The following is a 16,220-nucleotide window of genomic DNA, read 5'->3' as shown; positions in this document are numbered from 1 at the left end:
TTATGTCCATCTTGTATTGTAAACTGGTAACAGTAAACTGAATATCTATATATGTATGATGTTACATTTCATACATTAATTTCAAAGTTGTATATTAATTAAACACCAAAAATACTATAGGTAAGTTAAAGAGACACGTCTTTGTATAAATTATTATATGAAAAATATAAAAATAAAAATCTATTCAATAAAATACTCAATAATTGTATAAGTCATTACTATAATATAGTACATTGATGATACAAACACGAAAAAGTTGTTTAAAATAACCACCTTTTTTGTTTTTTTCCGTAAATGATTAAATTTTAATTTTTTTATAACGCTTATATTATTAGTTTCGCAATAGGCTACGACACTAATTCATAGTCACACAAAACAAAGTTTCATAATATATATTATAGGCAATTATTATGGAAATTACAATACGATAATGGTTATAACCGAACATAATCAATCCAATCACGAGCGTATAAGTATTACATTCGAAGCATTTAGTATGGGAAGAATATTATGATACTTTTTTTCATTAAATATTTACATAATGTTTTTATAATTTAAAATAAAATCGTTCTAACTTTATTAGAAAAATAATTTTACATATTTATTAGTTTAGCCTAGGTTAAATGGTTAATGTTTATAAATATATAACATATTAGACTGATAATACTAATTACTGCTATTCACAAATTCTATTCGTATAAAATATTCAACAGTGTGTCTGTTACAATTTGACCTGGCGTAAATCAAAAGTTTTTCACTGGGAAGATAATTTACATTTTAAAGTAGAAGCAATTATATGTATGCAATTCTTATTATGAATTAGTATGTTCTCCTTGGTTTTCTAAGGGTAATTCGATAATTATTTAAGATTCCAAACATGAATTGTGAAAGTAATTTACCAAAACTTCACCAAACTGCCAACTGGCATACTTATTATATTAAAGGTTTATTTGTTGGTGGCAAACTTAAGACTCGATGCGATCAAAAATCTTCACGGACAGTGTAAAGTTTTTAGGGTTATAAAAAAAGTTTTCCGCAAGTATTTTTCTGCGGGAGAACTTTATTTCTCTTCTTTCGTTTTATTTTATCCTACTACTACCGTTTCAGAATAGAAATTCCCTATCAAAACATGATTAAATAACTCTTTGGAAAAAAGAGTCTAATCGATTCAGTTAAGGTGTTTTTTAACAATATTCCTTCAAGGATACGTATATGTACATTTTTTTTCCGAAACCCACAAAAGTTTTTTGAATAAATAAGCAAATTTATCGATCTCTCGAGCGGGCAATTACCATTACGACCTTTTCAAGTATAAATTTTAATCGATACAAGTCTATGAGTTTAATATAAAACAGGTTAGGCATTCAAACTATTAGGTATACCTATATTGTATTACTGTACAATTTACATAGGTTTGTGCAAATTTGTTTAGTCAACAGTTACAGAAGGATTTATAAATAAGGTTTTGGTAATGTTTGAGGGCAAAGGGAATTGAACATATTATGACCCATAAGGGTTCAAACAAACTCCAAAAAAATACAAATGTTTATAACTTTTCTTTATCGTTTGAATAAATACCAAAAAGAAGTACAAAATCAAAATTACTTAACATAAAATATCTTCTTACCTTTATCGTGTAAGACCTCGAACCTTCTGTCAGCGGTTATTCTAGATTCTGCTGCGGTCAATACCTTCAATCCTTGTCTGTCTTTATTTTCAGTTTTCCACATTACAGTGTGGTCCCCTAAATTTCTTACGACGCATGTCATAAGAGCCGAGTCGCCTTCTTTAGAGTGTATAGGTTTTGCAGTTGGTTCTTGCATGACCGGCAATTCGGCAGTATCCAACAATTGCACTAAAAACAATAAAAAGTTTAACTTGAGTTTCAATATGTAGGTCAATAATAAATTGAAAACAACCTTCAATTTGATTATTTACTCCTATTCTACCATTGTAACCATCATCGGGGGGCTCATGATTTCATCAATACTATGCGCAATTAGGTCAAAGTTCAAAAGCACCACACACATCAGAATATTACAACAGACAGTACATGACGTCCTTCGAGACATATGTGTACATGTAAAATACCAATCGCCCTAATTCGCGTAGTATTGATTGGATAAACGGTAAACAAAAGAGGAATCACTATGTATTAGTCAACCATGTATGGGTTGTTTCAATATAATATTCACATATTTGTTATCGAAAAGATACATCTTAAAGACCATTTACACTAGACAATGATCAAGTCCATTGAAAACAAAATCGTTCAACCAGTACGGTTCAAATCCATCTATCACTCTATAGTATATAGACTCATACAATCGAAAGTTAAGACATAATATATGAATCTTACAATAATAGAAACATAATGATTAACAACGATAAAATTATTTTTGTGACGTGACTTTTTGGTTTCGAAAAGCACAATTTTTCATAACCGCTATTCGATAATGAAAATATATTAAAACTTAAATGTCTAAATAAAACAACTTTACGAGGGATTAATGAATTGTATTGCTTTCAAACAAATCTACTTTAATTTTAAAAGAATAACAAACGTAAATGTTACGATCATTTTCTACAGAAAAAAAAAATTAAAAACAATAAATTAAATAGTATTAGATTTATATCGCCGAAAGCATGGCAAATTGTGTAAAACTTTTCCATCTATTTGCCTAAACAATAAGTGTGGAAAAAAATGTATAAACTAAGTGTAAACAATTTTTCTAGATATTTAAAGCAAAACACAAGTGTTTACTCTATAAAATACTACTGACAGAAACAGTGCACAGTACTATCCATAAGGCACCTGGGTCACACCACTCGTAAATCTTCACGTTCTAGCCACACTATATACTGTATCTTTTATATCAATAAATAACATCGTACAACAAAGCATCGGAGGAATGAAGCGAATAGGTATATTCGAAATGTATAGCGTCATTCGCAGGTGTCTATGTGCACAGATAAACTAGTAGTGTATACAAATCATGAGTTTACTTTTACACTCTTTGAAATACTATATTTTATAATTAACGATTGATCCACGATTAATTAAATGTAAAATTGAGGCTTAATACTCTAAACGTATATACCCATATATTTAATTACAACGTGTATATTTAATATATTGTTTATACACATAGGTAATGGGTGCATGTATATCGTATTACAATACTCATGAACCCTACTACTTATTAGTATAATTATAATTTATAAAAACTAAAATAAGTATTCCATTTTTCAAGGGAGCACCAAGAAGTATTACAAATATTGAAATTGAAAAATTAAATCACTCATTTTTTTTAGCAGTAAAGCACTTTAAGCACTTTTTACTAACTCTAAACCTCGTTTCATTTTTAATTACGATGACCTTTATTTGCAACTATAAGATAGAATATATTATTTTATCAAAAAAAAACTACTTGAATCTAAAAAAAACTCACGGAACAGTACTTGAAAGTTGAAACATGGTTCTTTCAAAAATTATTTTCGCTGTTAAAGGAAAAGAAATCCCTTCCACTTGTAACACACTAGAGGTATACTTCAGAAATCATTGTTCGAAAGTGTTAGGTTGGTGAAATTATTATACTGGGTACAAAATAATTTGTTCGTTATTATAAAAACCAAATACTCCTTATTAAGTGACTGACACTTCATGACTGAAACGCTTTCCAACAACGTGCTTGAATAAGTAAAATGAAAAAAAATTGAAATATAGTTGTATAATATAATATATCCAATATATATAATCCTCTTATATAGTTATTATATTTACTATGATACTTCCTAATCTTAATTAAGGTTAGTATGGATTTTTATCATATAATCATAAAAAACATTAAATGTAGATGATTTTGTTAGAAAACAAGTAATAATCATATATTTATTCATCGAGTTATAGACAATATACTAGTTGAATAGATAAATAATTTCCAATGAATGCATTTATTATAGTTTATTAAATCAAAATAGGAAGTTAATTTATTTATTTGTGCAGTTAACATAAAACATAAGAGAACAAACTTGAAAGGAAAATTGTATGTGTATATTTAATTTAAATGTATATCATCGCGCTTTTATAGCTATTACTTATAGTAGAGTAGAATTAATTAAGTCGAATATTTGTTTGTAGGTCATTCTTTGTGATATTCCAAGCCTAAGTCTGTTTTGAGTTTTAAAGACATAACATTATGTTATTGAAAATAGAACAATGCGTTCTTGATGAGTGTATAATGTGTTTGATTAATATAAATCTCATCTCTGTAAAGAAAAATAGAAGAAAGATTCTAAAGAAATCGTTATTCACAAATAATGAATCATTCAAAATACCGCTAATTGTACAATAAAACATAAAAAGCAAAAAATAGTTTATTTTCACCAAAAGAGTTCTAATCTTTTAACATTTACTATAATATTTACTAAGTAAGTACGGTTAAGAATATATCAATGTTTATAATTTTTAACCTAACCTAACGTTTATATTATGAAAAAAATTGTAGGTATAAATATAATATATTATACAGTATAGGAATATTATTATTAAAAATATTGATTTCATCCATTATTATATTCAAGTATAAAAGATATATTTATTGATGTTTTATTGAATAATGCATTATGAATAGACATAGCATTTTTAGCATACAATAGATATTATTATTTTATTGTAGTCTTAGATATAATTCGGGTTATGTATTATATTATAATAATATACCTATAAGCTTTTATACTTTTTATAAAGAGGTTTTTCAATTTTACAAACTTCACTCTTTAATTTTTACTTAGTAAATATCACATATCCGTAATTAATGCACATTTGACTATTTAAATAATCCATTGTTCAATTTAATATTTATTTTGAAACCTTGAAAATTTTAAAATGGTCATAATTCTAAGTAAACAAATTAATAATCTACTACGAATCATCCTTCCTTTGGGAACATGACGAATCGCTTCCACGCAGACTTAAAGTTGGACACACCAACCTAACACACAAGCACCTGATGGCTGGACAAGATCAACATCTCTGTAACTCATGTATCACACCAGATACAATTAAACATGTTTTCACCAAATGACGCAAATACCAAGAATTCCGAAATAAGCAATACCCCAACAACCTCTGTGAATTTCTTGCTTCTATTCCAAAAACCATCACTCTGCTCACAACATTTTTACATTCATCGAAATTATACCATTTAATTTAAGTTACCATAAATTACCATTCCTGTACCACTTATTTTAAATAGGTATTACACCTAAATTGTTCTACGAACTTAAATTTTAATACCTTAAATTTAGACAACACTAATAGCCTGACTATTGGTACGTATTATAAATAAAAATAATAATAATAACCTACTAAAGTTTCCAGTATACATTACATGTAAATTAACTCGAATATAATAAATACATACATTAATATAGATAAGACTTAAGTTTTATGTTAAATATACTATTCAATAAATAATGATGTATAATAATTTATTCTAATCAAAAGAATATACACTTTTTATTAGTGTTTTTAAGTACAAACTTGTTTTTATTTCAAAAGTAATTTTAGATTAAGATAATACGTAAGTTGGTATTTACCTATATAATATTATGATTTATAGCCTATTAGTAAAATTTAACTACTTGCCAGATAGCTATATTGAATAGAATATTAATATATTGGTATTTATTATATTTTTTTTTATCATTATTATTAAATTACATATTACAGTAAGTATATACATTAAAAATAAAGAGTATGTAATGCATTATTATTTTATAGATAATACATTTTTATTTTATTTTTTACATACAATCGAACTATTTTAAATTTTAAATTTTACAATTTAGATTGTGTAAACAATATTGATTATGTCTTACTAAATTTCTAGTAAAAAAGAAGAAAACTGACGATTTAATATTGAAATAATAGAACTGAGAGACAAGGTTAATGGGAATCGCTCATTACTGGAGAATAAAAAGAATACAGAAGAAAATAAAACTGACAGATCGCACGCAAAGATAAAAATAGAAAAATATACTATGGATAATCTTTTTGAACTTCAAAATATAAATTAATGTATTTATTCTGCATTATTATTTATAAAATATACAAACTATTCCGGTATAATAATTATTATCTACATCTTTAATTTTTCGATATTATGATTTATTTAGGTTGACGACACCGCTTAAAGCCATCATATTATGTTTAATTGACGTGGATTATTACTAAACGAAACAACAATAATGAGAAATCAGAAATAAAGTTTATCTAATCGCTAGTTGTCATTATACAGCCACATATATGTAATAGTCAGAAGGTGTACAGTGTTTATATAATCGAATGATATTATGACCTCACCGATAAAAAAAAAAAAAGCGAAAATGAAAATGAAAATGAAAACCACCGTTGGTGGTAATTGTGAAAATGTCCACCTACGCTGTACCTATTACGGCTATATCTTAGTAGGTATCAGGTACGCATAAAAATGTGCAACCACAAGTGTTGGCCATCGGAATGATTTGTTCTTTGATTATCACTTATCTCTAATATGGTAAATATATAGGTATATCTATACGTATTATATCTATACATATCTTTAAGCATAACTCATTGCCCGTAACCGTGTCAACTATAAAATCAATGGGACGTTGTTCCATTTAGCGGCTACGGTCTTCAACAGCCGGAACGGCACTGTGGCACAGTAATAAAACGTACGGCCTTCAGTTAACGGACTAGTACATATTTTAGTGTCATTGGAAAAATAGTAAAATAACATGAAAAAAAAAAAATGAAAAAAACTATTCGTATAAATATCCCGACAGCGGTGGCTCTGAAGAGAAACACGCTTTGACGTAAATTGACCGAATGAAGAGGTACGCGTGCTACTAGACACTTTGAAATAGTAAAATGCATACATTTTAGATTCTGAGTGAATTGAACAAGCTATTATTTTTTGATGTGTGCCTTGTTTACCTAAGTAGTACACTTATTCATATTTTTTGCCATGTATGATATTATGTACAAATATATTCTCGTATTAAAATAATAAATAATAATAACATTTAAAAATAAGAAAAAAAAATGTTTTATACCAAATCGAACAACAAAGAAACAATCAATACTGAAAATAATTGTACATGATAATAGTGTTATATGAAAAAATATTATATTATTATTAATTACATAAGGTTTAGTATTAATGAATTTAAACCGAATAAAACAAACAACTTATTAGGTATTATATGTTTTTATTATAATTAACTGTGTTATATTTTATTCCAAGTATAATTAATTAATACACTTGGGAGATTGGATTATAAAAATAATAATAACAACTAAGGCATAAATACATAATAACTTTTTGTATAATAAAAATATAATATTTGTTATATAATTAAAGCTTTTTTGGATAACTTTTGTATAATTGTCGTGTATTTTACTGTGTTAGACGACTCGTTATTATTATAAACAATAAACTAGTATTTTAAAATTGTCTATATAATTACTCTAAAATGTACTTCTAAAAATACCACACGAAGAAACTCAATGTGTTTTTTATTACAATACATTTCATTTACCAAACAATTAAAACAAAGTAACAATGTTTTTATCCTCCATAGATATTCTTTAACTAGGTACTTTTCCTGTTATTATATGCAGTGCACAAGAAGCCGAAAACAATGCACATTTATTTTAAAATTTGAACTCAGCCAACTAAGGAATTGAATAATCTGTATTTAAAAATAATACATACATATTAAATGTCTCTTATAAAAAATTAACTAAAAAGGGAAGTTTATAAATTATAGGTAAATTGAAAACATAATTTAATTTTACTTGCAAACATTATTATAGAATTTCCATAAATGCTTAACATTATAATTCAATACAATGCTACATGAAAATCGTATACAAATGATGTAATGTGCATCAAATTTTACGCAAGATAGGTTCAAACTTAAAATGTTCGTATGTTACGACTTGATATTTTTAAAGAAAATGTTTAATAAGTAGCTAATAATTATTATCAACGGCCCATATCAAATCATAAAATGAAATATATTTACATTTTTATGATAGATCATAGATTGTCTTCATAATGTGTTAGTTAACAAATTTTTCATTAAAAGTTAAATTTCATAAATATATATATTTCTTTTTTAATTACAGTCCGTACCCGTGAAATCAATACTTCTACAGTTATACACTAATACCTACCATAAATGTTCATATAGCTAATCTGTAAATGATAAACAAATAATATTACAGTTATTTTCATTATTATTACGGCTTTATATTGAATTAAACAATACGAGCATATTATGTTTTGTTTTACTTTTTGTAGTTATTATTAAAGTTCTGAAAAATGTGCAGATATCGCATTCATGCATATAGTTGGTAAAACGATGACATACAATGCTCGTTAAGTATATCTGCCTATAGAATATAAAATGAAGCAATGGGTTTATGAAAATTAACATTTTAGGTTGTTATTAATGTTTGCGCTAATTTGTGACAGAAACACGTGCCCATTAAGAGTTCATTTTCAGTTTATAGACGGCGTTTGGAGCAAAAAAAAAAAAATGTAAATCGCAACGATAATCGTGAACTACATTAACAATCGCTGAGGCTGCACATTAAAAACGAAGTATAGTGAATGACAAGGAAAGTTGAAAAACGTATGTTTAGAAAGAAAAAAATTTATGCTAGACGCTATATAGTGACGTGCGGACCACTATCGTCAGACAGTGAATTATACGTGTTATATATATATATATATATATACAGCGGACGTTTGATTTGCCATTAGTGCGTCCCATCTAATTACTATACAAGACATTAAGTTCACATTAATCTGGCTCCAGCGCTATACCCCCGCGGGACAGTGGCGCGGCGCACTGAATCCCGCACAGACATTTTACGCCGAATTCAAAGGAAAAAAGCAAAAATCTAGTGGCGGCGCCCGCCCTTTTAAAAGGAATGGCAAGTATTAATTGTTCACCGTTTTTGGACCCACTCCCAGAGCCCGCGAAAGAGGCACCATTGACCGCGTTAAAACTCCATAAATTTAAACCCTATCTCCCTTAACGGCCGTTAAACATTAAAATTAAAAACCATTTTACCACCTACAAGCGCGACACAGCGCACTAAGCGGATCACCGTTTTGACGACTATTGTTCCGCCGGACTTGGACTTCCTATTCGTTATTGATTCAGATCTGAAACGCGAAGACGACAAATGCAGACAACGATCGGGTCAAAATGTCAGATTGGACAAGTACGGGGTAATATACGAAATATCAAATGAGAACTAAACGGATAGAACGTCGCACGTCTTATCTTTGACATAATAGAAAACGTAAAATAACTAAAATACATTAACTATTGATTTTGACTGTATGTCTGTATAATGAGATACGATAAATGTCTCTATGCGTTCCGAATAATTCAACTAGTGGCGCTTAATTAAACTACGTGACTCCCTGTAAGAAATATTGATTCCCTTAATATACATATTTTAATCGTTCAACTTGTCGGATTAATATTGTGCGTCAACATTCAACATTAATAGTTTTCAATCGAAGTTTCGTTGGTTTCTAGAATTATTATACGTTTTAAATTATTCAATAATATTTCCCAAGTGTGAAATATTATACGAGTAAACCCCATGTCGTCACAGTAATTTAAAATAAAAAGTTTTAAGTAGGCGTGTAGTGTATATCAACAATGATTTAGTATAATTGCTATTATACATTACCTACATAATAATAATTAGTAAAATAAAACTTTTTTTTTTTTTGAGATAAAAATACTATAATAAAACAATTTCATGGAAAAACATAATATTAAATTCCTTAATGGTACCATAAAAACAAAAATAATGACATAAACAAGAGCACTCACAAGCCGACAATGTTTGAAGGCTAACAAATAACGATTGAAATTCAATTTGAATTTGGTATGTGCATTTAAAATGAAATATTTTCAACTGACATTCACAATAGTATAAATACATAAATTAATACTTTAATAGTTAAGCGATAATATAGTTTATTATTCATAAAATTACTTAACATATTTTGCGTATCCCGTAATAAATCAAATAAATTGAATTATGACTTTAGCTTGCTGTGAACAGATTTTAAGCCCCCACAGCAAAATCCAATCTTAATGAACAAAATATTAACAAGTTAATTATTTCGATCAGTGTTCAAAATGTTGATAAAGAAAAATACAATAAGTTATATTTTTATGTCAAAAAGCTAAAAGTATTTGACATTTAAATATGTAATACACACAAAAAACTAATATATTGACAAAAAAAATATGAAATGTATAATTAAACAATAGAATCAAATTCAAATACAAATAATTTTATACAAACTTGGATTATTAAATAATTTCTACTATTTCAATAATATTAATAAAGTACAAATTATTTTTCAATTGAAAACCTTGTACATTCATACGAATTTCTTAAGTACATTTTATAACTTAAGACTAGTATGTTAAAATAGTGTATGATTATTTGAATTAATTATTTGATGTATTTATATAATATATTATTTATACAATGTATTATATATGTAAAAGTTAACAAAAAAATTCGCAGGAAAATATAAAAATAGAACCATTACTCCTTTATAAATGATGTCAATAATGAATTTAATTTTTATAATTCGTTAATGAATCTCTAAATATTATTTAGTAAATAGTGATACTAAAAATAAATATTAATAAAAAATTATTTTCTATAATCATAGATAATTATTATAACTTGAACAAATATTCTATAAAATATTAATTGGAATTTCGGTTTATTTACTAAACCTAAACTACAACCAAATCGAGCTTATTAAAACTATTGTATCCGTTTAATGATTAAGAATTGAGCACGGTTTATAATTTTATGATGTATTCTATACATACAAAGGATTATTTTTATAATTAAAAAATAATAAATAACACTTAACTACGTGTATTTAAATTTATATGGCTTCGATATTTGATTTCCACCATAGCTGAGTGATGTTAAATTTCAGAAAAATGTCAACAATTTAATTATTTAAAAATGAAAAAAACAAACATGAATACTTTTTATGCAGAACTTATAAAAATGCCATTAATATTAAAACATATCTTTAACAATGACATATACTGTATGGTTTGCATATTAGGGAAAAATAATATTTCATTCTCAAGTAATAAACCCGTTAATTCCAATAACTTCAACTGTCTCGCAAATACCTTAAATACCTGAGTGCAATACTAAATTAAACTTATAAAATACACTATGTGGACTATCAAGTCAAGTTAAGATTGCCAAACTTAACAACTCTACAAGAAATAACAACTATAAATAAACTTACCATTATGGATGACGTTAATTAAAAGAAGTACAACCGGACCAATGTGAATGTTGACAATCATGATGGCCCCAATCAGCTGATCCGGACTGTGTACTAAGGTTTAACGCTAAAAACAAAAACCAAAAGAACAACACATTACATACAATGTCATCAAATAACAACGTATTACTATACTACAACATGATTATATATTTGCGTATACGTATGTTTATGGATCAGTGTGTTACTACAGTGGTCGCAATGAATGCGTTTGTGATTTTGTTGTGATATACTCACCTAATGTTCGATACGTGACTGGAAGTTTGGACTGGAACTAATGGTGGGGAAATGGCAAGTGAGAGACGTGACGAAACCAGAACCTAAGAGACGACTAACAAGATGTATGGTTTTAAGATTTTTTTTATAGATATCTTGTTAGAATCGTTTAGAAATCAGACTATAATAATGGTCTATTAGATAAAAAAAAAAATAATAAAACCAAATTTCACACAGATACTGCTTTGTTGATGTTTTTCGAAGGTCGGATAATTACTTGACTAATACGATAAGTACTATGATGAATTCCATCACCACAAATATATCTCTACATATTAATTCGATTTAGTAAAAATTAACTTTTTTATCTTTATATTTTTAGAGTAAACAAAATATAAGATATAACTAATGTTTACTTATTTTATATAAATAAATAAAAAATATATTCCATATTTCCGACAAAATCACCCAATAATATTCTATTATTTTTTAGCCTGTAGCAATAGAATAATTTCTTTCTACCTTATATATTTTTAATATTCATAACTTTTTAACTCTATTCTGATAATTCTTTGTTCTAAATAAGAAAATATTATACAATATATTATATACATATTATATGCCCTAGTTAGATACTACTGAAACATATGAATTAAAAAAAAAAATTGTAGATTTACCTAATGAATATTACGATATTTACATTCATTATTAAAAGGTTAATTTTAATTAATAATTTTTCATTCGTAAAAATAAAGTAGCATACAAATTGTAATATTGAAATAATAATTGTAATAATCGTTTATACTACCGACACCTTAATTTTATTATTTATATGTACCTATGTATATTACATTGTATTGAATAATATATGTTCAGCAAGAAAACTAATAAAATCGTTTGATTAATTTAATAAAGGTAAATTTAAGTATTAAAACTATTAAATGCAAGAAACAATATATATATATACATTTTAGATAAAAATTAAACATAGTTGAATAAAAATACTAATTACCTACAAAATAATAAGTGAGATGTTGTACGTTATTGGTAGTTGGCAATTATTTATATTTTTACACAACACTATTTTAAGAACAGACAAGCCATAAAATCTTTATACGTCAAACCAAATATTGAATGCAATTAATAGCATTATAGACTAAACACAAATTACATTAGTCAAAACTAAAGGGTAGTTTAATAAGAGTGCGTTGCTCTCATGAAAATGGTTCCGATTTGGGTTGGTCGAATACGTATCCTACCTGTTTACCTAATAAACGAGAAAACAATTAAACAACATTATAGCTGTATAGTGTATATCCGGTATAGGTAGTATGACCGGCGATATAATTTATTTGAGCAACACCTTAATGGGCTAAACGAATCGTAATCATTTGTGGAACAATCAGGGTGGCGGTCGAGCGTTGAAGGGTTTTTGGTATTGCCTTCCAAAATGATTGAGTTATGGTCAAATCTGTGCATGTACCTATTATTATAGTACCCTATCGCAGTGGTGATAACGGTCGTTGGCAGATCTCATGAATATTATTGAAACGTGCAATGTTGTGTATGGCCAATAATTTGTGTGTAATAGGTACGTATACTTGACTCTTCTCGCGTTATAATTAATAGTCATAAATGAATAGCGATGACAGCCTGTGAAACATTGACGGATCTATAGTATATAATTCTAGTAGCTATGAATTTATTAAGTACTCAAATATTTATAAATTATCACTATCCACCACCGCTGACAGGTGTCTAGAAATGGAAAGCAAATATTTATTTATAGCCAATACTATGCTGCTACCGAAGACTGAATTAATGGGAAAATTAGTTTTCGTCGTCCCCGATCATGCACGGCTAGCTAATAACAAATATTAGGGGATGTGTTATAAATAAAATTGCTCGTAAAATTCCTTTAACCCAACGGCCCAAGCAAAAATGTCGAATAATAAAAATAGGGGAAAAAATCCTTGATAAAATAATTCCTTGCGGTTTATTTTGAGGGGTGCAGTAAATTATTTATGGGCCGAGCAATCGATTCGACAGGCAGTAAGTCCTTGGGGTTATAATCTAAGAAACATTAAAAAGAATCAATGTATACATATTTAGTTCGTCGTTACACGCGCACTCAGAAACGAAAAAATATCGTAATTGTTAGCTATAGCGGTGTTACGAAATTGTAATATTAAGTTAGCTAGATCAAATCGATTCGTCATAATTTGCCAATTCAGCCGCGTTTGGGTTTTAATACAATTATGCTAATCAATCACGAGTAGCTGTTATATTTACTGGTCAATATATTTTTTTCATCCAGGTGTAATGAACCAAATACTATAATGGAATTTAGTGTGAAAAACAGTATGACCTAGGACCACTGCAGACTGCAGAGTGAATTACACAGAACAATATTTTTGCGACATTCGTTTAGACGTTTATTAACAAAATATATACACAAATTGGTAAATAACAACAACAATTGTCAATATTATTTGAACCTTAAACCAAACATGATATATTATTATGGTTTATGATAGATATATCAAGTTTGCTTAAGACGTCAAGATTATTTGTTTGTCTTTAATTTTCTTATGAAGAACATTTTTTTTTAAAATGGTCAGCAATTCATATATTGAGATATTGCAGAGTAGATACTTTACTCGCTTTGTTTTTTATGAATACAGTATAATATATTGGTACGAATATTATTATTCTTAATATATTGAACACGACAACTATGACATTAGAAAACTCGTTTTAAATAGTTTTTTTTTGCCAATAATTGTTCACGATTTTGTTAAATTATTTGTTTGTTTTAATTCGAAATTCTTTAAAAACAAAAAAATCTTTTTTTCTTTTAAAACCTAGTAATAGTTTAATTATTTTGAATACATTGTAAAATAACTATATACACATATAGATAAATTAAGTTAAAATATTAGCAACATTTATAAATTTACGTACTCAATTATGATGCATATTGTTTAACTAAATTACATTAACTATTAAACATATATTTCAATGGACGTTTTAGATTAATTTAATTCCATAAAATAGCAAAACTCATTTCATCTTTAAATAGTATACCATATACAAATTTTGTTAATCAATTCAGTTTCTATTTTTAACAATTTTTAATTGTGAAAACATAATAAAAAATTATTTTACAAAATAACTAATTCTGTAGAGTGAAAACTAAATAATCACGAAGAATTCGACAAAAATTAAATGCAGGTAGTTGATACTCAAACATTTAAGTGGATTTATATTATATACTATAATATAGTGGTGTAAAAGATAATGATCAAAAATATAAATAAAACAAGTTTAAAACTACTTCAATATACAGTTGTCATACTTGAAACAAACTTTTAGATTTTCATTAAAAAATGTTTTCTATATGTATTTGAGTTCATTCAGTAGATACAAAGAGGGTAGTATGATATGGGAGATTACTCTACCTTAATGTCTTCATCAGGTAGAGTATAACTAAAGTTTTTATTAAAATAAATGCAATAATATTTTACTCGAAGATACAAAAAATTGTTTAAAATTATTATTAAGCAGGTTGGTATTAAATTTAAATGATTATTTATATACGTATAACTAATAGCTTTGTTATCTGTATTTAGTAGTAGTCTATGTTGAGATTTTTCAAACTATTTCGTTATTAAAAAACTATTAGCCACTTACAAATAAAATATAAAGAAACCGAGTGTTTGACACTTGCCACCCTTGTGATATTATATTTTAAACAATAATAAATCGTTTGTATAAAAAAGTATTTAACAGAAAACGTATTTATATAGCACATGTTCACACATTTTGAGATCAGGCTAATATGAAAGCGTACTACTGACATATTTGTAAAGATTCAATGAGTATAAAATTAAAGTTTGATTTCGGTTTTTACATTTTGTACAATTCGGTCTATGCTATATAACATTATAACGGCTTCCCTTTAGATTCTTAGTTACCCATTAACTATAATATGTATATTATTTGTTTCAAATCAGTGGCATAGCTTATAGCCAAGATATTACTTTTGGTGGGAGGATCCGGGAACGCTGAACGTAAATATATAACATTTTAGACTTTTACAGCAACCTTCGTAGAAATTACAATTTTATTACATAAATACATTTTACGTAATACACCCAAAAAAACACTTAAAGCATATTTAAATTTCCCTGTAATTTTATGGATAGCTTTAGCTCACTTACCCGCCCCCCACATCCGGTGACGTAAAAAAACTTATAACGTGTATATTTATTTTTTATAATTTTATTGAAAATTAAAAAAAATTAAATGTCTTGTTTTAATAAATCCTACATATACAATAACTACATATGGATTTCTTATGTTTCTCTTGGTTTGTAGGTACCTATCCATATTTTTTTCCACCGATAACTATTTTTCTCATTATTATAGAAATATATTACTGCGTGTGACATAAAAATTGAGTTAGTTAACTAATTTTAAGATCCTAGTTTTTAATAAAAATAAATATATTAAATATTAAATGAATCAGATAACTAAATTTCATCGATATACCAACTTAACATTTTATATGTGCATTTAAATTTT

The 16,220-nt window shown here is 26.9% G+C and overlaps 1 protein-coding gene across 1 annotated transcript in view; it reads right to left on the bottom strand.

The window, feature by feature from the left end:
- Positions 1-16,220, bottom strand: part of LOC132919308 (Ig-like and fibronectin type-III domain-containing protein 1) — a 92,600-nt gene that overhangs the window by 30,591 nt on the left and 45,789 nt on the right. Inside the window, exons 3-4 of the mRNA XM_060980776.1 lie at positions 11,379-11,484; positions 1,628-1,855 (exon numbers count right to left, since the gene is read on the bottom strand). Coding sequence (XP_060836759.1) covers positions 1,628-1,855; positions 11,379-11,439 — 289 coding nt within the window. The 5' untranslated portion in view covers positions 11,440-11,484. The remainder of the gene's footprint in view (positions 1-1,627; positions 1,856-11,378; positions 11,485-16,220) is intronic.

The sequence above is a fragment of the Rhopalosiphum padi genome, chromosome 1 (genome assembly GCF_020882245.1).
Source record: "Rhopalosiphum padi isolate XX-2018 chromosome 1, ASM2088224v1, whole genome shotgun sequence".
Taxonomy (NCBI): domain Eukaryota; kingdom Metazoa; phylum Arthropoda; class Insecta; order Hemiptera; family Aphididae; genus Rhopalosiphum; species Rhopalosiphum padi.
Note: the sequence above shows the minus strand (reverse complement) of the source record. Positions and strands in the feature narration are given on the sequence as shown.